The following is a 22,569-nucleotide window of genomic DNA, read 5'->3' as shown; positions in this document are numbered from 1 at the left end:
CTTTGTCCCCCAGGCTGGAGTGCAATGGCACGATCTCGGCTCACTGCAAGCTCTACCTCCGGGGTTCACGCCATTCTCCTGCCTCAGTCTCCCAAGTAGCTGGGACTACGGGTGCCTACCACCACACCTGGCTAATTTTTTGTATTTTTTAGTAGAGACGGGGTTTCACCGTGTTAGCCAGGATGGTCTTGATCTCCTGACCTCTGATCCGCCCGCCTGGGCCTCATAAAGTGCTGGGATTACAGACCTGAGCCACTGCACCCTGCCTCTAAGACCAAATTTTTAAAAATAAACTTAAAAACATTTTTAGATACTTGTTATCACTTTGTCTCTTCTGGTTTATTTTTCAGTTAAAGTATTCCTTGAATGCATTAATAGAAAAGTCTATGTTGCATAACAAAATACTGCCTTATGAGTTAAAAAAGAGTTCTCATCCACTGATAAGTTGGAGGTGTTTCTACAGTAGACACAATCCTTGAACAAGGAAGTCACTTTCAACAATTCCTTAGTAAAGCCAAAACTACTTGGTTAATTGGAGGCTTTGCAAGAAAGAGGGAACAACCTTGTCAACTTTGTGCTATCGTATATGGCATTAATTTTTTTTAATATTTTTAAAAGTGCCATTTTAATTAGCACTGCATTCATAAAAAGATCTTGGCTTATGCTTCATAGTTCACAAGACTATATCCGTATCTTATATCACAAAGAGTTTCATATTTCAAACACATAAATTTTTATGTTTCTCAAGAACATATGAACATTTACTAACGGTTGCGGTCCTGCTAGTCAGTAATGGTATACCCTTTGTTAAATTCTTGCTCAGTGGATTCCTTCAAAACGGACTTCAACTTCCCCTACTTAAAAACAAGAAGAAAGAATTAAATTCGACCAAGTTGTTTTTTGTTTTATTTTGTTTTGTTTTGTTCTGCTTAGCTGGGGGATGAGGGGAGCGTAAGATACCTCCTTAATCATTCATCTCTGGTTTCTTTTCCATACCACTTATGAGTAGTAAAAGCATTTTAAGAAAATCTTTTACTTTTTAATAAAATGGTGACTAATTTTGTAATGCAAATAATGACATTTTCGTCAATTTAGCATTTTAATTTTCATGCATTGTGATTAGTGTTGTTGGTTTTATTTCTCAAGGCAGACCTCTAATTCTTTGCTTGTGTGAACTTCTCAATGTGCTGTTAACATCAGAAGGCCAGGATGGTGCAGTCTATTACTACCAGAAAGAAAGAAAAAACATTTACTTTTAGCTGATCCATCACATATAGAGTCCATATGAATGTGAAGATTCTAAGTCCTTAAGACTGAAGTAAAGGCTGCTATTGCACCCCATAAAGAATCCACCTTTGGCTGAATAATAACTGCTTTACCTTATATAATTTGCCCCACCTGCTCCTTACCTACACCAAGCCTGGAGATTGGCCAGTCATGCTATCATATCCCTCCTTGTTCAACCAGAGAGCCTCAACCTTGAGAAATCGTCACCCTTCATTTCTTTCTCATGGACCCCTTAGTCTCACAACTTCTCTTCCTCCAATAATCTCCCACCCTCCTTCAAATTCCCGTCCACCCTTTCCTTCCAGTCACTTTCCTCTTTCTTCCATATTGGGGTTATTACTCATTCAGTTCCATTTGTTTTCCCTCTGGAAGAAGCAAGGGACAGACTGTGATTCAACTCATGATGTCGGGGATAAATTAAATGTTTGTAACATCTGACCTCTGAATTAACTATCCTCAAGACAAGGAAATCATTACACAGCCTGCAATACCTTTAACCTCTTAGTAATATTAAAGTTTGTTCTACTTTGAGTTGCACTATAAAAGGATGTCTTCTGTTATCCTACCAAGGTATATTCCTAGCCCAAGGAAAAGGGTGAATATGTGTTCATTTCTTACTAGGACAGCTGCAGTAGCTTTCTAACCTGTCTGCCTGCATCTCATTCTGTGCTCTTCACCCCCACTCCAGCCCATTGTCTTCATCAAAGTTACGTAATCTTTTCAAAGTGTGTATGAGATTATCTCACTCCCTTTGCTTGGAAAACTCCTGGGCCTCCCATTGCTGTTAGAATGAAAATCCAAGGTCTTTACCATGGCTTACCAAGTGGTACTTGACTTGGCCCCCAGCTACCTCTTCCATCTTCTTTCCTACCATCTCTCATTTATCCATGGGGTTTCAATCACATTGGCCTTCTTTCTGCCCCACATATCCATCTCACTTTTCTCTCTCTCTCTCTGGATCTTATACTTGTTCCCTTTGGATATCTTTTCTTTCATATGTTTTCTATGTTTTGGCTTTTCATCCTTTAGGTACAGCTCAAATGGCTACCCCTCAGAGATGTCATTCAGACTTCCCAATCTAAAGTACAGCTTATCTGCTCCATCATTTTCTATCACATTGCTTTTAATTTCCTTTATAACATTTATCATAATGTAAAATTATCTTATTTATGTGTTTAGTGCCTATCTTTATTCACTAAATGTGGTATCCTTGAAGGAAGACATTGTATCTATACCTGACATTTCCTGAAACACACTAGGGACTCAATAAATGTGTGTGGCTGGCCTGAAACAGAAGTGAGGAGAGAAAGAAACCATCTTGTCACAGTTGGTTATAGATTTGCTTGATGTCAATATGCATGTCATTTGAGCCATATTTTATAATAAAGAATAAAAGTAACTCTACAAACAACTGAAGAAAGGAGTATTTTTTTGGTTTATTTTAATGGCCTTTAAGTTTTTGGTGACTTTTACATTTGGAAAATTACATAAGGTAAATAATTTGTAGAGATTACAAAGTTAGCCATCCATATGATTGCACTTTTACTATAAGGAAATGCCACACAGTTCTCCGCCCTTGATGACCTCATATCATTTTGCTGCAAGAGAAAGCAAATGACAAAAGATGAATATGAAGAAAATGTTGTATAAATAATTGCCACTCAAAGTCATTCTTTAATTCCTGACAAATTTTGGATCTAAACTCAATGAGGACAAATTTGTGTAAGGATAAATTTATCAACTTATCACAGATGATGGAGAGAGACTTTAAGCAAATCATTTCTCTTCTCTGGTCTTCAGTTTCTTGATCTGTAAATTGAAAGACTCAGTGTAATTGGACCTCTGATACTCCTTCTTCACTGCAAGATTGCATGATTTTATGAGGTACATAAATCATTTCACATATAAGTAAAAAATTAATTTACACTGTCGCACATATTCCAGTTTAACAAAATGAAATTATAATTGATATAACAAAAAGTAACTCATTTGATAAATCCCCTATATATGTTCTCATACTTTCAAAATTGATATTTTATTTTCTTTTGATTCTGGAAAACAAATTAAGGTCAATTCTGAATATAATGGTAAAATGAATCACAACTCAGCTATTAAGAAAAATTATATATTAGCCTTCTTTATTTTCTTCTCTCTCTTTTTTTTTTTTTTTTTTTTTTTTGAGACAGGGTCTCACTCTGTTGCCCTGTTGCCCAGGCTGGAGTGCAGTGGTGGCACAATCACAAATCATCACAGCCTTGACCTGCTGGGCTCAAGCAATCCTCCCACCTCAGCCTCCTGAATAGCTCAGATTTAGTCACGTTTCCCAGGCTGCCCTCAAACTTCTGGGCTCAAGCAATCCGCCTCTCTTGGCCTCCCAAAGTTCTAGGATCATAGGCATAAGGCACTACACCCAGCCTCTTCCTATCTCTTACATTAATTTAAAAGATTAATAAATGCAAGGACAGTGTTTTAGATATAACAAAATAGTAATAAAGACATTTATATTTTTATATATAATAAAACAATTAGTTTACCAACAATCAAAATAAAAACATTCTGAAGCCACAGATAAGGATAGCCTGCAGTTGTCTTTATGTTCCTTTGTATAATTCCTTTTCTTTCAGAGTCCAGTCTTGGATATAATCCAATTGTGATAAGAAGTCACTCGAGTATAGACACCTGGCTTATTCTTTTTACCACATCCATCACCCCAGCTTACTATTCCAACAAGATGCCAGATATTTCTGGAATCAGGGTAAGCTAGTGGTCCACCAGAATCATTCTAGAAGAAGAAAAGAAAAAAATGTTCCTTATCTTAACAAAAAATTTCCTTTTACCTCTCCTGTGGAGTTGTCAATACCTCCTGGGCACTGAAACCAATTCACTCTAATTGGGCTTAGAACTCTGAAACCCTTAAGATTTTTTTTAAACGCAAGACAGCTACAAACCAGAGTATATGGCCTAAAACTGCCAAATGTTGACTTGAGCAAACCAGAGTTTGACTTATATAATGAGTGCAGCTTGAATATGGAGAAGGTGACTTAGCTGCTTGCACTGAGCTTAAGTCTCTATGATGAAGCCTCTGAGGAACGAGTAGCATAGGCACATGCCCAGATTCCTGATGCATCTCTGGATAAAGAGAAGACAACATTCTAGGTCTGCAGGTTGCCCAGAAAGTAGGACAAAATTCATCTTGCAAACTTCTTCTAAGTATTATTCTTTGTATGAATTCCTAGATTGGAAACTTCACAAGGGCAGGAGTGTGTTCACCTCCACATCCCTAGCATGTAGGCTAGTGTCTCGTACATAAATGGGATTAACATATTAATAGATTTTAGTGTATTGAAATACAAAGCTACTATGTCAATATCCTTAACACAAAAAAATATTTTATGTGGATAAAAACTCCCATTTGATTAACTGTTTGGGAGAAAACAATTGGTTAATGTAACTAGACATACCTGACATGCATCAGCTTCTCCTGACATAAATCCAGCACATAACATTGTATCAGTCACAAAACCAGAGTATGCATACGGGGCATTGCAAATTTTGTTGTCAATAATCTTCAAAAAGGCTTCTTGAAGTATCACTGGAAATGAACCTAAAAGCAGTAAGTACTGCATATTATGCAGATCTTAGACTTTGCTGGGACAAAGAATATCTATAGCATAAAGCAGATTCTCTTGGTCACCAAGAGTCAGGCCAGTCCCAGGTTAGATTAGTCTCTTTCAGGTGTTTGTAATTGTTGGCTGCCTAACATAATTTCAATTTTTCCAATTCCTATTCCTAGAGATATTTTAGGAAGTGAAGACAATTTGACATCATGCTTTTTGTCCTACCACTTGGTTTTCGTTTCAGTATATTTACTGATGGATTAATTTCATGAGGGGATGATTGATTGATTAAATAGTTATTCCCATGCAGCTATTATGATTTTATAAAAAAACTTACCATTCATGTAAAGTGTTCCCCATCCTGTAACGACAACACTGTCATTTTCTGAGAGCTTCATTTTGGCGTCAGGGAGACAAATCTTGCGAATGTATTTCGTAAAAGAAACTTCTTCAGCAAGCTGCACAAGGGCAATATCATCATGAAGCCCAGGACTGCTATAATTTTCATGAGTAATAATGTTTTGGACTTTCCGTGTCATATATGGTTTATTTACTACAATTCCAAAGTTGACAGTCCAATCTTTTGAATTATTTTTCCTAGAGGACACAATGTTATTAGAATACACTCGGTTTCTGGGTCACAACAGTGTTCGTAGTGGTGATTATCTCACAAATTTAAGGCATGAGGTTTCCAAACAACACTATAACCCACTAAAATTCTATTTGGAAAAATATCTTTGACATGGAGCTGTTGTAAATGTTGCAGTCACATAAAAATAATGCTGAGGACTCTGACTTGTCAGCTTTCTGCAGATCCTTTCAAGTAGAGTCACTGATATTTTCCCCTGCTTCTTCAGTTCCATACAGTTTCTGAACATTTAATTTGGTCAGGAATCACATGAGCATCCTCAATCCCATAAGTGGATGGGGTCCAAAATTAGTCTTATTGCCACATACCCTCGGTTTCAATAGCTACTTTTTTGACCCTCACCCTTCTACCACCCTCAAGTAGGCCCTAATGTCTATTGTTACCTTCCTTGTATCCATATGTACTCAATGTTTAGCTCTCACTTATAAGGGAGAACTGTGGTATTTAATTTTCTGTTCCAGCGTTAATTCATTTAGCTAGGATAATAGCCTGCAACTGCATCCATGTTCCTGCAAAGTCCATGATTTTATTCTTTTTTATGGCTGCATAGTATTCCATGGTATATATTACCCATATTTTCTTTATCCAGTTCACCATTGCTGGACATCTAGGTTGAATTAATGTTTTTGCTATTGTAAATACAGCTGTGGTGTACATACCGGTGCATATGTCTTTTTCGTAGAACAATTTATCTTCCTTTGGATATACTCAATTTTGGGGTCCAGGTTAAATTTTACATCAGATGGATATGCTTTCTTCTTCAAATTTCCATAGTACTTACTATCTTTGTAATACATGTCATGTTTACAACACTGTGCAGCCTTGTACTTTTAATATATGACATTTAAATTTTTTCAACTAGATTATAAATTTCTGGATGGCAAGACAAGGAAGCACCTAGTAACTGGAGTCAGACATACTTGAATTCACATTCAATTTCTATTATTTAAGAGCTAGGCTGGCCATGGCGGCTTATTCCTATAATCCCAGCAATTTGGGAGGCCGAGGCGGGCGGGTGACCCGAGGTCAGGAGTTCAAGACCAGTCTGACTGAAAACAAAACAAAAACAAAACAAAAACAAAACAAAACAAAACAAAACAGACCAGTCCGACTAACATGGTAAAACCCCATCTCTACTAAAAATACAAGAATTAGCTGGACACAGTGACGCGTGCCTGTAATCTCAGCTACTCGAGAGGCTGAGGCAGGAGAATCATTTGAACCCAGGAGGCAGAGGTTGCAGTGAGCTGAGATCGCACCATTGCACTCCAGCGTGGGCAACAGAGTGAGACTACATCTCAAAAAGCAAACAAACAAAAGAGCCGAGTGATCTTAGCCAAGATTTGTCACCTTTCCTGAGTGAGCCTTGGTTTCCTCATCTTCATATAGTTTAAACTGTGCCTTCCACTCAGAATTGAATGTTGTGATTAAATGAAATGATGTTAAGTAAAGCACTTAATGTCAGGCCAAGGTACCTATTTGGAAAATGTTAATACTTCAATTCGCTTTTCTCTCCTTTCCCTAATTTAAACGCTTTTCCTGCTCTTTAATTATGCAGGTGATCGTAAATGTTCTATGTGATTGTAAATTTCATATGGTCTTGGTGAACCTTGACACATTAAGTTAACCCCTACATACTATCCAAAATAGTTTTGCACCCAGCATCCTTCATTTAGTCAAATGTTCAAACTTACTTAACAAAGCAGTGAGCTGCAGATAATAGCCACCTGCTGCTGATCAGAGAGGCTCCACAGTAGTGATGGCCTTTCCATTGCATGCTGGCCTGCCATGGCCATGCCCCCAACAGGGCACTTTTTCCATTCACAATTCTGTTGTCAGTTACGATATTGCTGGCTAGTTGTCTCCCACAACCTAGAGAAAGGATTAATTTACACAAGAGCAGGTATCATTGATTATGCATTATAAAAAATATATCATTAAAAATTACTTGAAACCCTTCAGTGATTATTCAACATCTTCTAATTGATGATGTTTCTTTCCTACAGGATATTCCTGTGTTGGTTCTGTATTCTATCTTGGTTTGAGTGGTTCTTACTTATCCTCTTTTCCAGTCTCAAACATCTTTCAACCACTATCTTTTGTTGTGTCTATGTGTTATAACTCTTGTCTCTAAGCAGATTCTTGAAGGTGGAGACTTTGCTTCATTGGTGTCTACATCTTGCATAGTATATGCACTGCTGTCTGTTAAGACACCATGTGAACAAAAGACACTCCATGAATATCCATGGAGTGAATGAATGCATGAATGTATCTTGTGGACAACATGATACTCTAAAGAGAATATATTTAAAAGATGTAACCGGACAGTGATGTGCTCCCATTAGGCCCAGCTACTTGGGAGGCTGAGGCAGGAGGATTACTTGAGCCCAAGAGTTCCAGGCTGTAGTCCACTATAATTGCAACTGTGAATTGCACTCCAGCCCACACAACATAGCAACATCCCGCCTCTAAAGCAAAACATAATAATAATGTTTAAGACGCAGAACTGTTTTTATCTTTAATAAATATATTTTATATAGCCAGGTTTTATATTTTCTTCTTATCCTAAATTGTCATTTCCTTCAGTCTTTCTCATTTTAACATATTTAAATATGATACTTTTCACTCACAATTGTATTATTTGGAATCAAATCTTATTTAACTTTTTATATATGTTTAAATAAATGTTAAAATTAATAGACCAGTGTTTTTCAAAGAGAAATTCTAAGTCAATATCTGGTATATCCAGTAATTCGGAAAGTGTGTCATGGGATTTCCACATGATATATTTCAAATATTTTAATAGAAAAATAATGAGAAAATACCTCTGAATTCATCAAATTTATAATAAAAAGGTCCTTAACTTACAATTGTTGGTAAGCATTTCAGAAGCAGCCTTGCTGATTTCTGAAAGTGAAAAACAAAACAAAATATGAAATTGACCAAATACCACCAAGCAATTGACTTCAACCTAAGAACATAAATGCTAACTTTCCTAACCCAATATTGTCCAACATTTAACTATTTGGAGTAGTTCAGGTATTTTCAGCCCCTCTGACTCTTGTTTGTTACATTATAGCCATCTCTCCATATCTCTGCTAGGTAGCCTAGGAAAAGAGAAAAAGGAATAAAAAACAAAAATCAGTTTTATGATTATCGAAGTAAAATATTCAGTGCTGTAAGAAGCTGGCACCCTTACAAATATCTTTAAGAGATCATGGCAGGGATTTCTTCCCCATGATAATTCTCTTTACTCTGAAATGCTGAGAATTATATATATTTTAAGGAAAAATGTCCCAATTAAAATTATACTTCATTGGGCCTATCCTGCTTTTTAGGGAAATCTCCTTACTAAGAATGAATCATGAAATTTTGAGAACTTAAATTTAAATCTTTGTCCTATTAGTAAAAGACTTCAGAGAGAAGGAGAAGAGGAGGAAACTAAAGAAACACCACAAAATGCTGACTATACTCTATGGGACACAGAAAGAGAGTAAACAATGTATCCCTCTTTCCCAAAAGCTACTCACAGAAAAATTTTATTGCTTTTTTGAAAAGTTATACCTCAGGTTCACTTCTTACTAGTGGTTCACTGGTGACGGGATCTTTATCGTGTGGCAAAGGAGCAGTAACTGGCAGATGTTGCTGGCCTTTCAAGTCCTCAAGGACGCTAGGATTAATAGTCTGGCTGCAAGAACCATGAAACTGGACACTGAAACCACATGCTTATCACCTAGCTGACCTTTTAGCAATCCAAGTGACAGTTTCAAGACCTTTGCAGAACCTTCACGATCTTTACAAACTTCACTTTCTGTAAGGAGGCAAAATCTTATCATTTTCTTCCCTTATTTTCTAGGGAATTTTCCAGACAGTTTTTTTTTTTCTTTAAAAGTGGTATTACTCCAGTTTTCTCACAAGAATCGATAAGAACTCCCATCCCCAACATTGTTCTTACTCCTGCAGTCTCCTTACTGAAAGACCAAGAAAGCCCTAAATCTGCTTTCTGTCATGCGATCATGACAAAAGTAGGGAGAAGAAAAGAAAAATACTTTGCCTGGGCTCCGTGGCTCACGCCTGTAATCCCAGCACTCTGGGAGGCCGAGGCGGGCGGATCACAAGGTCAAGAGATTGAGACCAGCCTGACTAACGTGATAAAACCCCCTGTCTATCAAAAATACAAAAAAATTAGCCAGGCATGGTGGCGGACGCCTGTAGTCCCAGACTGAGGCGGAGAATTGCTTGAACCTGGGAGGCAGAGGTTGCAGTGAGCGGAGATGGTGCCACTGCACTCCAGCCTGGGCAACAGAGCAAGACTCCATCTCAAAAATAAAAGATGCTTCAGTTAGAACCCTTCACCCCCTTTCCCATGCATAATAGCCAAACCCTTCCAAACTTACATCCATGCTTGCAATGTAACCCTCATTTCTATCATTCTTGAGACAATGATTCCTTGGCACTGCGCTTTCCACTACCAAGTCATTGCTAGGGGTGACGGAGTTAGGTACGCATATTTTTTTCCCCAAATTACTAAAACTTTTAGTTCACTTTTTAGTACTTTTTAAAAAAAAATCCAGAAAAAAACCTATGTCATAGAAAATAATGGAAATAAGCCAAATACCCTTGAGTTTAATGGAAGCGGGAACTGCGTTCCAGGATGCCATGTTGTTTTTCAACATCTGATGTAATATAGCCTTGATTCTAGTCCTCATGCTAACTCTCTCTGCTGGAGGAAACTTGAATTTCAGCTGTAACTGTACATTTGAACCATTGGCATTAGGCCTAGAAACAACAGAAGTTTTTTAAGGTACTGTTTCTTGATCTTTTAGAGGTTTTGTGAACACATTAAATTTCACACATTTTAATTATCACATTTTCTTTACATATATTAAAGAAAAATATACAGATACTATCTAAACGTGTATAAAATGCAAAGATACCTAAAAAATCTTCTAGTAGGTCTAGTTCAGACATACTATTCAAGGAAGAAAATATAGACCACAAACTAAAATCAGAATATTTCAAACACATAACAGGAAACGGAATACTGGCCAAGAAATGATTGGCATGAAGTCTTACTATAATACAATAAAAACCAGTGCTCTCATACAGAATTTCTCTAACAACTTCATTTTAAAGAAAGAGATCAATGAGTAAGTAAAGGTAGGGCAGGGAAGTGTTCAAAACACCATTTCCAGCATGTGTTTAGAAGCCAGTGCTAAACTTCTTCCCATGGTTTTTTTATACATAACCAGTCTGCCCCCAATAGATCTATGCAATGAGAAAGCTCAGAAAGAGAATTCTAAAGCATGAAGAACATCTCGACTATATATTCAGTACACTATTTTTATTAATCAGGAAAAGAGATTACTTCATTTTGGAAGAATTTCAAACCAAACCATATCAATCAGATTTTTTTTTAAAAATCCATAATTTCACTTTCAAATAATCATGATCAATTAGAGGGTCTTTGAAGGTTTTTTTTTGTCTGTAGATAAGTAGGTTGGTTAGGTCAGCTGGATTTTTTGTTTGTTTTGTTTTGAGAGTTCAGAATTCCCCAGAATAGATATTAACAATAACCAATCACAAGTGAGCTCTACCCTCATTACTCTTCCCCCATACACCATACCCTCCTCCCTGCATCCCTCCCTACCACCACTATCTTCAGGCATCCTTCATTGGTATGTCTAGAAAAATGTTATCTTAAAATATTGTCTTTGTTCCACAGCCATTGCAAGAATGATAATTATTAAGGAAACTAAATAAGATGTTTTTAGGGAAGGTATGGGCTAAAAACAAACCAGTTGAATTATTTGTTTTCCATGGAGTTATAATTATCTTTCATCATAACAGTCAGTTAGGACTGACCACCACCAATAACCTTATAATTCTTTTGCAGGTATGAAGATTAAAGATTTGTATATAACGACTCTTGCCTGGAACAGAAATTTGCTAGATACAGTGATACTTTCATTCATGGAGAACTTCATCTTTCTTTTTCTTTTTCTTTTTTCTGTTTCCTTCGTTCCTTCCTTTCTTTCCTTTCCTTTGTTTCTGTTTTTCTTTGTGTTTGTTTTTTGATGTTATTGTTATCTAAAATCAAGGTTGTATGATATATCACCTACTTTCCTTTCATAAAATCTTGAATGAAGTTGTACTTACAGAAGTTTGATGACCTCAGATTTGATATATTCCTTATATATACTGGAATTTTGAAATGCATTTAACATCTGACAAGAGAAAAAAGAGTCAGCATATATATTTCAATCAAATTTATAATAAAATTAACTTTTAAAATCTCTGATTTACCTTAGTCTCAATATCTTTGCTTAGATTTGTGTTGGCTTGTGAAGCTGCGTTTTCACAATTGTCATTGTATGTGACTCCAGAAATATGAAAATCACCTTGATAATAGTAAGTCTTCTCTGCAAAATTAAGGAAAAAATAACCTCAAAGAATTTTAAAGTGGAAAGTGACTTTAAAGAGATTTATACCTCTGCCTCAACATTCATCCCAGCTTTAGAATAATCCATTTATACCTCTGCCTCAACCATTTATACCTCTGCCTCAACATTTATACCTCTGCCTTAACCATTTATACTTCTGCCTCAACATTCAACCCAAGTTTAGAAATAATCCAAGGGAGGGAGAAAAATAAAAGGAGAGAAGTGAATAATAGTTTATTTCAGAAATGGCAACTCCGTATCATTCATTCAATGACCCCCCCCTTTCCCTTTATGTGATAATAGACATTACTGTCCTGCCAAGTCCAGATATACCCTCAGCACCCTTCTCAAAACAGCAATGCCCTCAATCACTAACAATCCATCTGCGTGTGCACTAGAGATAAAACATCTTTTACATGTATAGTCTAAACTCAGCCTAGCAATTACCCAATTAATCTTTCTAAGCAATTTTAATACAGGAAACATACAAGCATCAGTCATCCTTCACTTTCTGGATGATATACACTGTCTTGCACCCTTTTGCATGCCCTTTGCTTGCTGGCCTGGTTTCTATTCCTTGATGTTATTCCTGGAGGACTCCATGGTGCCATTATTATATTATTATTATTATTATTATCATTATTATTATTATTATACTTTAAGTTCTGGGATACATGTGCAGAACATGCAGATTTGTCACATAGGTTTACACGTGCCATGGTGGTTTGCTGCACCCATCAACCTGTCACCTACATTAGGTATTTATCCTAATGCTACCCCTTCCTTAGACCCCCACCTCCCGACAGGCCCCGGAGTCTGATGTTCCCCTCCCTGTGTCCATGTGTTTTCATTGTTCAATTCCCACTTATGAGTGAGAACATGCGGTGTTTGATTTTCTGTTCCTGTGTTAGTTTGCTGAGAATGATGGTTTCCAACTTCATCCATGTCCCTGCAAAGGATATGGACTCATCATTTTTGTGCCTGACTAGTACTCCATGGTGTATACGTGCCATATTTTCTTTATCCAGCCTATCATTTATAGGCATTTGGGTTGGTTCCAAGTCTTTGCTATTGTGAACAGTGCTGCAATAAACATAAGGGTGCATGTGTCTTTATAGTAGAATGATTTATAATCCTTTGGGTATATACCCAATAATGGGATTGCTGGGTAAAATGGTATTTCTGGTTCTAGATTCTTGAGGAATCACCTCACTGTGTTCCACAATGGTTGAACTAATTTACTCTCCCACCAACAGTGTAAAAGCATGGTGCCCTTTTATTTCTCTACAGCTTATGATGGGTGGTGCTTGCTGTGTGTCACAAGGTCTCATATCTCCATCTTTTCCTTTCCCCAAATATAAACTGCTTCACCTGGTACATTAGGTCACCACAATTTAAAGCAGGACAAATCTTTTAAAAATAGGAACTGCCCAGATGCGGTGGATTATACCTATAGTCCTAGCACTTTTTGAAGTCGAGGTGGGAGGATTGCTTGAGTCCAGGAGTTCAAGACCAGCCTGGGCAACATAGTGAGACCCTGTCTCCATAAAAAAATTTAAAAATTTACGAGCATGGTGGCACACACCTGTAGTCGAGCTACTGAGGAAGCTGAAGTGGGAGAATTGCTTGAGCCCAGGAGTTCAAGGCTACAGTGAGCTGTGATTGCACCACTGCACTCTGGACTTGGTGACAGAGTGAGACCCCCATCTCAAAAAAAACAGGAACTAATATGAAACTGTACCTGTTTTGTTTAAGTAATTAGCCATTCCTGTATTTTGAGAGCACTTGTGCTTTTGATTCACCTTTACCATACACCATGTAGTCGCTAAGTGACTGAAAATTATGATCTCTTGAGCTGAAATAATTTGTTACCCTGTAAGTTAGAAATAACTTTAAAATAAAATAAAATAAAATAAAAACCGGTTTCCTATATTTCCATAGATTCCTATATTTTTCCTTATGGTAACCAGTACATACAAAAGCCCCAATGCCAAAGTCTGTCTGAGAAGTTTCCTGAAAAGACAAATGCATATGAAGCTAGAGGAGCTAGTTCCAGCCCCATCACAAATCAGCTGTGCTGTCTTGGTGTATTTAACCCGCTGGGATTTTCTTTATTAATCACAAAAACGAAATTGCAGCCTGGTGCGGTGGCTCACGACTGTAATCCCAGAATTTTGGAGGCGGAGGCAGAAGGATTACTTGAGGTCAGGAGTTCAAGACCAGCCTAGCCAACATGATGAAACCCCATCTCTACTAAAAAAGAAAAAAAAAGAAAAGAAAAATTAACTGGGAGTGTTGGTGCATGGCTATAGTCCCAGCTACTTGGGAGGCTGAGGCAGGAGAATTGCTTGAATCTGGGAGGTGGAGGTTGCAGTTAGCTGAGATCGTGCCACTGCATTCCAGTCTTGGCAATAGAGTGAGACTCCATCTCCAAAAAACAAAACAAAAAAAAAACTAAATTACAATAAACTCTAAGACTCTCTTCTTTCTAGTATTTTATCATTTTCATCTGTGAAGTTTGTCACCAAATGAACTAAAGTAAATAATTAGAATCTGCTAACCTTGTGTTAGACCCAGAATGCTGAACCAGGGTATTTACAAGTAGTTAGATTAATTTGTCAAAAGTCTCATATATCATGCCCAGATTCCAAGAAACCATTATGTTTAGATTTCTGATTCCAGTTATGGTTTTACTGGAGAATTCTATCAGTTCAAGGTGCCATTTTACAATTAATTTTCACTTGATTATTATTATGGATTGAATTGTATCCTCTCCAAAATTCGTATGTTGAAGCCCTAAACACCAATGTAACTGTATTTGGAGACATGATCTTTAAGGGGGAATTATGGTTAAATGACGTCATAAGGTTGAGACATGAATCCAATAGGACTAGTCGCCTTATAAGAAAAGAAAGACCACATCTCTCTCACGCGCATGCTCTCTCTCTCTCTCTCTCTTTCTCACTCACTCACTTCATGCCATCTCCCAAAATACACACAGAGGAAAGTCCACAGGAAGGCACAGTAAGAATCCAGCTATTTGCAAGCCAGAAAAGAGGTCTCCTCGGAAACCAACCAGCATATTGGTCTTAAAAGTCCAGTCTCCAGGATTGTGAAAAAATGTCTGTTGTTTAACCTAGCCAATCTGTGGATTTTGATATGTCAGCTTGAGCTAATATAATTATTTAGATAAACTGAATGGAAGTCTATTCTATATTCTATGCTGTGATCAGTGATTTTCAGTTTTACAGACACAGAAACAGTAATCTGTACATGGTAAACTGCCCTCCGTTTCAAAGTTTATAAAGTCTCTTTTCTTAAGATAGACTTTATTTTATTACCTCTCTAAAACACTGTCTTATACTAATAGAGAGTAATACCACCTATGTATCATAATCACTACAGACTTTCCAAAAGGCATGCATGGGTAGGTCCTGCCCTGGTCCAGCTGAATGAGCTAAACTAAGGGTAGGCCCTAGGGAATAAACACTACTTCAAAAGCGCTCGAGAGCTGATTCTGAGAAGAAGGTAGGGTTTGGAACTATTAGATAAAGTATCTGAAGAATTATGAAATTGATTATACATGTGTATATAATCTTTTGGAAATAGCATTGTTAAGTAAAACGGTTGAGAAAGAGATGAACCAAAGTCATTCTAGAATAATGATCTTTGTGAAATACTTATTTCTGAGTTAATCGAAAAAGTGGAAACTCAAAAGTTTAAAAAAAATTGATTGAGAAATAATAGATGTATTTAGACAGGGAAACTAATTTCATACTACTTAAATGAGGGATTACAATAGCTGCCAATCAGCTAATTTCATACCACTTAAATGAAAGATTACAGTATCTGTTATCCAGCTTAAGTTGTTCTCAATATTAACAAATATTATATTCGTTCCTAAGCCAGAGTCCTAGAGCAAAAACCCATCTTTCAAACTGACTTCAAACAACCTTTACTACAGAGTTTGTGTCCATTTTTACTTCACAAGGACTGCAGTTCAAGTAATTCAACTGTAAGAAATTTAAGCTACTCTAGCCTTATATCTGAAATAGTAGATGGTTGACCACGTGGAGGCATTCAAGGGTGAATTCTCGTCCCATGCACCTCCTGCTCCAGCCAGGGTGCTATAGTTCCCCTTTGCACCACTCCTTTCCATTAAGACACTGCTTCCCCAGGAAAGGGGACCTGTTAAGATGCAAAGTGTATATTGAAAAACTGGATTTATTCACAAGGGCTTGATTTTGAAAACTCAGAGCCCTGTCCTTGAGGAAATTTTGTGAAGAATGTTATTTTTTAATGAGTAGAGGGAAAGAGAGGACAGAAAGATACAGATTATGAAAAATTCATGGATAGATATGGCAGACAGGAGATTGAGCACCCCTTACCCTTCTGAAAGACAAGTCTTAAGAGGATTGAGGAGAAACAAAGGAAAAGAAGCCAGGTTGAAAGAAAAAATGTCATTTTTGCTAAGTCAGCCAAAATTTATCGACATTGCATTATTGTATAGGGTTACATATTTCAGAGATATAAAGCTCAGAAAAATCATGATAAAGTAGTATAATTACTTAAACTATTAAGTATATTAATATTAAGCTTTTAAGGAAGCTATGCTACTTAAAAGTTTGTGATATCAAGCAAGTCACTTTACTTTTCTGAGCCCCAGTGTACTGTATGTGAAAATAAGGATAGTAGTAAAATCTGTCATTCCGAGCTCACAGGATTATTGGGAAGATAAAGTGGAACAATGGATGTCAAGTTTATTTTCAAACATCAAATAACTACACAAGTTTAAGGACTTATTTTTCAGAAAGGTAAAAATAAATTGGAAACTAAGCTTTGTAAGTACACTGCTAATAAAAGTTTTAAAACTAAAACCATGTTTGTGCAAACATTTAGCCATTCAACCGTGCTTGACTATCTACTATTAAAAGAGTTATTTGTAGATTTGTAGACTTTTCATTGCTACTTATTCATCATATCTTAATAACCAATAGCAGAATTGAGCCAAGAAGAGAAGGAATCTCTAAAGTGTGAGATGTATTTACTACAGGATGTAACAATTCAACTACAAGCCTACTATAATAAGCTCCTTTAATGACAATGAATATTGACATCAAAGCATTGAACATTTGTCTTGCTCATACCCCCATAGTTGGTGATATAATTTACAAGGAGGCCTCTGATTCAAAAAATTTTATAAACTTCTGTGTTATAATAAACGGTGTTGAAATAAAATAGTAAGTAAATAAGAAAACTCCCAAGAAGAAATTTAATGTTCATGTTTTTTTTTTTTTTTTCAATTTTTAAAACTAAAAGATTTTTAGCAAGGATGAAAATTGAAAATAATCTATACTGACCAACTGCCAGAAAATGAACAAGAAGACCAATAGTTACTCCCAAGATTGCTGCCACTCCAAGAAAAGTAAAGATCACAGTCCACAGTGACCAAGATCTTTGGGAAGATATGCCGTGCCTATGAAAGAGGAAAAAATTGGTTCAAATCAGATAATAACAATCAAAATCTACCTGCCTCTCCTTCAACTCATAGTACATGAATTGTAATTTATACATTAGTATAAATGCTTTATGCTACTTGAAAACCTAGAAACCTCAAAGGCCTCACAGAGGATAGACCATAATGCTCATTCACTTAACAAATCGTTATTGAGCCCAGGTTAGCTACTGGAAATATATCAATAAGCAAAATAGACATGATTTCTGTCCTCATGCTGCCGAAGAGAAATTGACTTGCTTTTTGAAAAAACTGAAGCAGGTTACAAAACATTAGTTGTAGTCTGATTGTATTTTTGTAAACTACAGCCATATCATGCGCAGGGACATATAAAGACTTAATAGACACAATTAAATACATAATATAACAAGTTTTAATTATAGATTTGATAAATGCGGATGGAAACACTATGATGTCAACTGCAGTAATCTGTATGTAATAAAATTATAGATTTTTTGTTTACTTTTAACTTAACTATATTTTCTAATTTTTCTTTTTTTTATTTTCTTTCTTTCTTTTTTCTTTTTTTCTTTTTTGAGACAAAGCCTCACTCTGTCACCCACGCTGGAGTGCAGTAGTACAATCTCAGCTCACTGCAACCTCTGCCCCACTGGGTTCAAGTGATCCTCCCACCTCAGCATCCTGAGTATCTAGAACCACAGGGGTGCACCACCCTACCCAGCTATTTTTTTGTATCTTTTTAATAGAGTCGGTGGTCTCACCATGTTGCCCAGGCTAGTCTCAAACTGCTGAGCTCAAGCGATCTGCCCATCTTGGCCTCCCAAAGTGTTGGAATTACAAGCATGAGCCACCACCCCTGGCCTATTTTCTATAATTTTCTACAACAAATGTAAATTACTTGCATAATATAAATTAATAGATCAGTTAGTTGTTTTATCATCAAAGCCAACCAATTAGATGAAAGAGAATCAGAAAATATGGTGGTTCGGCATCATACAGATAAAGCAGTGTATGGTTACAGTTACATTGTATGGCCACACTAAGCTTAACCTACATGAGGTTTGAACCCTAGTTATTTTTCATATCTTGAGAGATTATGTTATATAATTGTCCATTGGAGGAAGGGCTGTAACATAAACATTCCTGATTTCAAATTCAAAACATCCTCAGCTGCTTCTTCAATCTCTATTCTGTATCATTCTAAATAAACCTTGCAAAACAGAAGAGTTTGGAATCAGGGAACACATATTTGGTGAATTACATATTTCCTGTGAATATGTGAACCTTTTCATTCTCATCCCATCCAGGACCAACTGACGTTTAGGTAGATACATTTTTGTTTCTGTTTTTTTAAGCATTACCTTATACAACTGTGCAACTCCACCTAAACTTGTTTCCTCTTCACTCTGTTCTACATTCTTAAACCTACCTCTTCCTTATACCTCTTTGTCTCTTTTGATGACTTGTTAATTAGTGTTTCGCAGAACCAACATTATTTGTCAAAGCGCTTCAAAGAAATTCCTTCTTTCAGACACATTTCGTGTAGTTTTTCATACCAGAATTCTGTTGTTTAATATCAGCCTCAGAGAAAAAAGCCTACTCAGGCATAGCATTTTTAATACGGTATTTATATAACTTTATTAATATTTGATAACATGTTTCTTTTAATGACTATATAAAAGTGCACTGTGACAGTAAGGTCTTAAATTTGTTTTGGATTAGCTAGTTATAACAGTCTAGTAGCTCAGGCTTTCTGAGACATGCATATTAGTCTAAGAGACTAAACATTAGGTAGCCTAAATAATTATTCTAAGTTCTGAAATGGTTTCAGAATAATCACTGCTTTATCCAGCTTAAAAGACATTTTTCTCTAAAAACCCGCTTTGGATGCTCTGAAAATTTCTGAAGAGTACATATTATTGACTATAGTTCTGATATGACTTTTTCCCCCCACATGGCTTTCTCTTCTCAAAAATAATTTAAAATATTATTTTATATCTAAAATACGGTAAGTTTGTGATTAACTCAACCCTTCCTCTAATAAATGTAGCCTCTAGGAATTTATTATTATTTTTGAATAATAGCTGCACTTTTAAAAATTGTGTTCTAAATATCGAAAAAAGTCCATTCATGAAATAATTGACTCTAATTTACCAAATTAATTTTTAGCAACAGTTTTTTCTAAAGGTAGGCATTTGTATTACAAGATGAATCCCTCATTTAACAAAGAAAAGAGGTTAAAAATTAATCATCAATGAATTTACCAACTTCATGTACTTAATTAACTATGATTGCCTCACTTTTAGAATGAATCTGCTTCAAGTAAGAGTTCATTGCTGGCTGCGCACAGTGACTCATACCTGTAATCTCAGCACTTTGGGAGGCCGAGGCAGGAGGATCACTTGAGATCAGGGGTTTGAGACTAGCCTGGCCAACATGGTGAAACCCCATTTCTACCAAAAAATACAAAAATTGGCTGGGCGTGGTGGCGAGCACCTGTAACCCCAGCTACTCGGGAGGCTGAGGCACGAGAATCGCTTGAACCCAGCTCCATCACAGGGGAAAAGAATAAAAGAAAGCTCATTGCCATTGTGGCATAACCATTTGCCTTAATCAACTTGCAATAATCATGTTAATCAAAATGATGGTAAGTACATTACTTACAATTTTAAAGCATCAGTCTTGTTGTAATTGTACCCTTACAGTCCATGTCAAATATCACTTCCTAGGTTAGATTTCCTTTTAACCACTTTTGGGCATTGCTTTAGGAGTTAAATAGCAAAGCATTAACAAATATATAGTTTTCATTTATTAGAACTTCATTTATAGACCATTTGAATTAGATGCACCTGAATTATCTCATATAATGAAATGTGTTGAAGCACAATTGTGGTGCAAAATTCTTCAAATTCTATAAAAATAAATCTTTTTCCATAGAAAACTTTAAATCATTAGGGTGAGAATTGTGCATAAGCAACAGAGAAGTGTAATGATCAAATGGGTAATGGCCTGTATCTTCACTTTCTCCTGGAACTTTGAATAAAAGAGAGTCTACAAAAGGAAGTCATTTGAAAATTTATGAAGTTTTGAGAACCTACAGTTTGCTGGTTGCTAATTCAAAATCTATATTGGAAAGTACATTAGCCCAAAATCTATAATGGCATTCATATTTTTCATTATTCCCAAGAAAACCTTTTAATATTAGAAAATTTGATTTCAATTACATTACTAGAGAACAAAAATGGTAGTGTTTTTATGAGCGATTATAAAAGAAATCTTATGCCTCATTTCCTTAAGATTTCCGGTCAATTATATATTTATATTCTTTCCCAGTAAGCAAAATTTTGCTGAATTACTATTTTTCTTTTTAACTTTTGAAAACTTTCCCAGAGACGTCAAAGGGCCTGCAGACCTCAGACAATAGCCTGTTTCTGGACAGTGTCCAGAAATAAAAACTGAATTATAAAAAGCAATCAATTAACAAAAAACTAGAACACACTTAATGGCAACTTGCTAAACTTTGCAGACTTACTCTCCCCTATGAAATCCCCTTTACCTGTACATAATGTTCTGATGTTGTGGCAGTATCAGGTATAATGGTGGTAATGATGATGATGAAGATAACGATAACAATGACGATGCTGGTAACAGTGATGATAAAAGTTAGAACCTTCTGATGTAGCTTTTAACTTATGTGCTAAATCCAGTGTTGCAGCTTGGTTTTTATGGGCTGGGAAAGATGTAGCGTACAACTAAGATGAAACTTGTCTGACTAGTGTTAATGACAGTCACATTTCTATAGTTTTAAGATAGGAGTCACCCCAAGAATGACAAACTTCCTTGACTTGGCGATTTAGAAAAAATTACAGTCCAGTTTGGTCACCTAAGATGTACAACCAAGAAACAACTTTGAAGTATATAGGGGTAATCCTAACTCTGTATTTTACCAATTCCATTATACTACCTTGTCCATTCTCAGTTGAAACTAACTAAAACTAGTTAAAAGTTTCTGATAAATGTCTTTCTACAATATGTCAATTTTAATATGACAAATATTGCCATCATTCTCATGCAGATGAAATTCTATTCCATTGTGGTTTGCATTTGCTTTTCCTTAATTACCTGTGAGAATAATCATTTCACATATTTTGAGGGAATTTGGATTTTCACTTTTGAGAATCCTGTTCATAAGTTTAGCTTTTCGTCAACAGGCAGCAGATGGTAAGGAAAAACAAAATGGGTTGTTAATCTTTTTTTCTTATAGTTGTATGTGAGTTCCTTGTATGATCTGGATATTAATATATTATTATACTAGATATTAGACAGTTATGTTCACCTATTTATTAATTACCTATCCCAGGGTGCAGCTTGGCATTTCATTATGTAAAGAGATTTCAGTTCTTTAAAAACTTTAAGAATCAATTTACTTTTGTAATGACATGAAATGATAATTTAATTTTATATTGTATTAATTTGGAATTATTTTTTCTTGCTAACGACCTGTTTTCCAAGACTTTTTTATGGCAGAGTTCATCTTTTCTCTACGGATGTGTAAGGCCTCCTATGCCATATACAAAATCTGCATGTTTCCTAACTCTCTATTCTGTTCTATTGGTCTATTTACCTTTTCTTCTGTCAATACTAAATAGTTTCAGTTACTATAGATCAGGAGTCAGCAAGAATTTTCTGTAAAGCACTAGACAGTAAACGTTTGAGGCTCTGTAGGCCATATGGTCTTCATTGCCACTATTAAATTTTGCCACTGCGGCACAAAAACAGCCAAAAATGCTAAGTAAAAAAATGCAGGCCGGGCGCAGTGGCTCATGCCTGTAATCCCAGCACTTTGGGAGGCCGAGGCGGGTGGATCACGAGGTCAGGGAATCTAGACCATCCTGGTTAACACGGTGAAACTCCGTCTCTACTAAAAATACAAAAAATTAGCCGGGCGTGGTGGCGGGCGTCTGTAATCCCAGCCACTCCTGAGGCTGAGGCAGGAGAATGGCCTGAACTCCGGAGGCGGAGCTTGTAGTGAGGAGAGATCTTGCCACTGCACTCCAGCCTGGGCGACAGAGCGAGACTCTGTCTCAAAAAAAAAAA

The 22,569-nt window shown here is 36.3% G+C and overlaps 1 protein-coding gene across 2 annotated transcripts; it reads right to left on the bottom strand.

Annotated features, from left to right (window-relative positions):
- Positions 1-3,066: 3,066 nt before the first annotated feature.
- LOC111555803 (transmembrane protease serine 11B) lies at positions 3,067-21,197 on the bottom strand. Of its 2 annotated transcripts, XM_026447946.1 has the most exons (11): positions 21,029-21,197; positions 17,357-17,472; positions 11,860-11,975; positions 11,713-11,780; positions 10,172-10,332; positions 8,422-8,460; positions 7,248-7,425; positions 5,242-5,501; positions 4,749-4,891; positions 3,871-4,069; positions 3,067-3,096 (listed from the first exon to the last, which is right to left on the bottom strand). In XM_026447946.1, exons 1-10 carry the CDS (start codon positions 21,034-21,036, stop codon positions 3,908-3,910), a joined length of 1,251 nt encoding a protein of 416 aa, XP_026303731.1. In that variant the 5' UTR covers positions 21,037-21,197; the 3' UTR covers positions 3,067-3,096; positions 3,871-3,907. The 2 variants fall into 2 exon arrangements, with proteins under 2 accessions (XP_026303731.1, XP_023087931.2); XM_023232163.2 differs by lacking the exon at positions 3,067-3,096 and having other exon boundaries at positions 3,593-4,069.
- Positions 21,198-22,569: the final 1,372 nt, after the last annotated feature.

Source organism: Piliocolobus tephrosceles, chromosome 3 (assembly GCF_002776525.5).
Source record: "Piliocolobus tephrosceles isolate RC106 chromosome 3, ASM277652v3, whole genome shotgun sequence".
Classification (NCBI taxonomy): Eukaryota; Metazoa; Chordata; class Mammalia; order Primates; family Cercopithecidae; genus Piliocolobus; species Piliocolobus tephrosceles.
The sequence above is the reverse complement of the archived record's forward strand: the minus strand, read 5'-3'. Positions and strand labels throughout refer to the sequence as shown.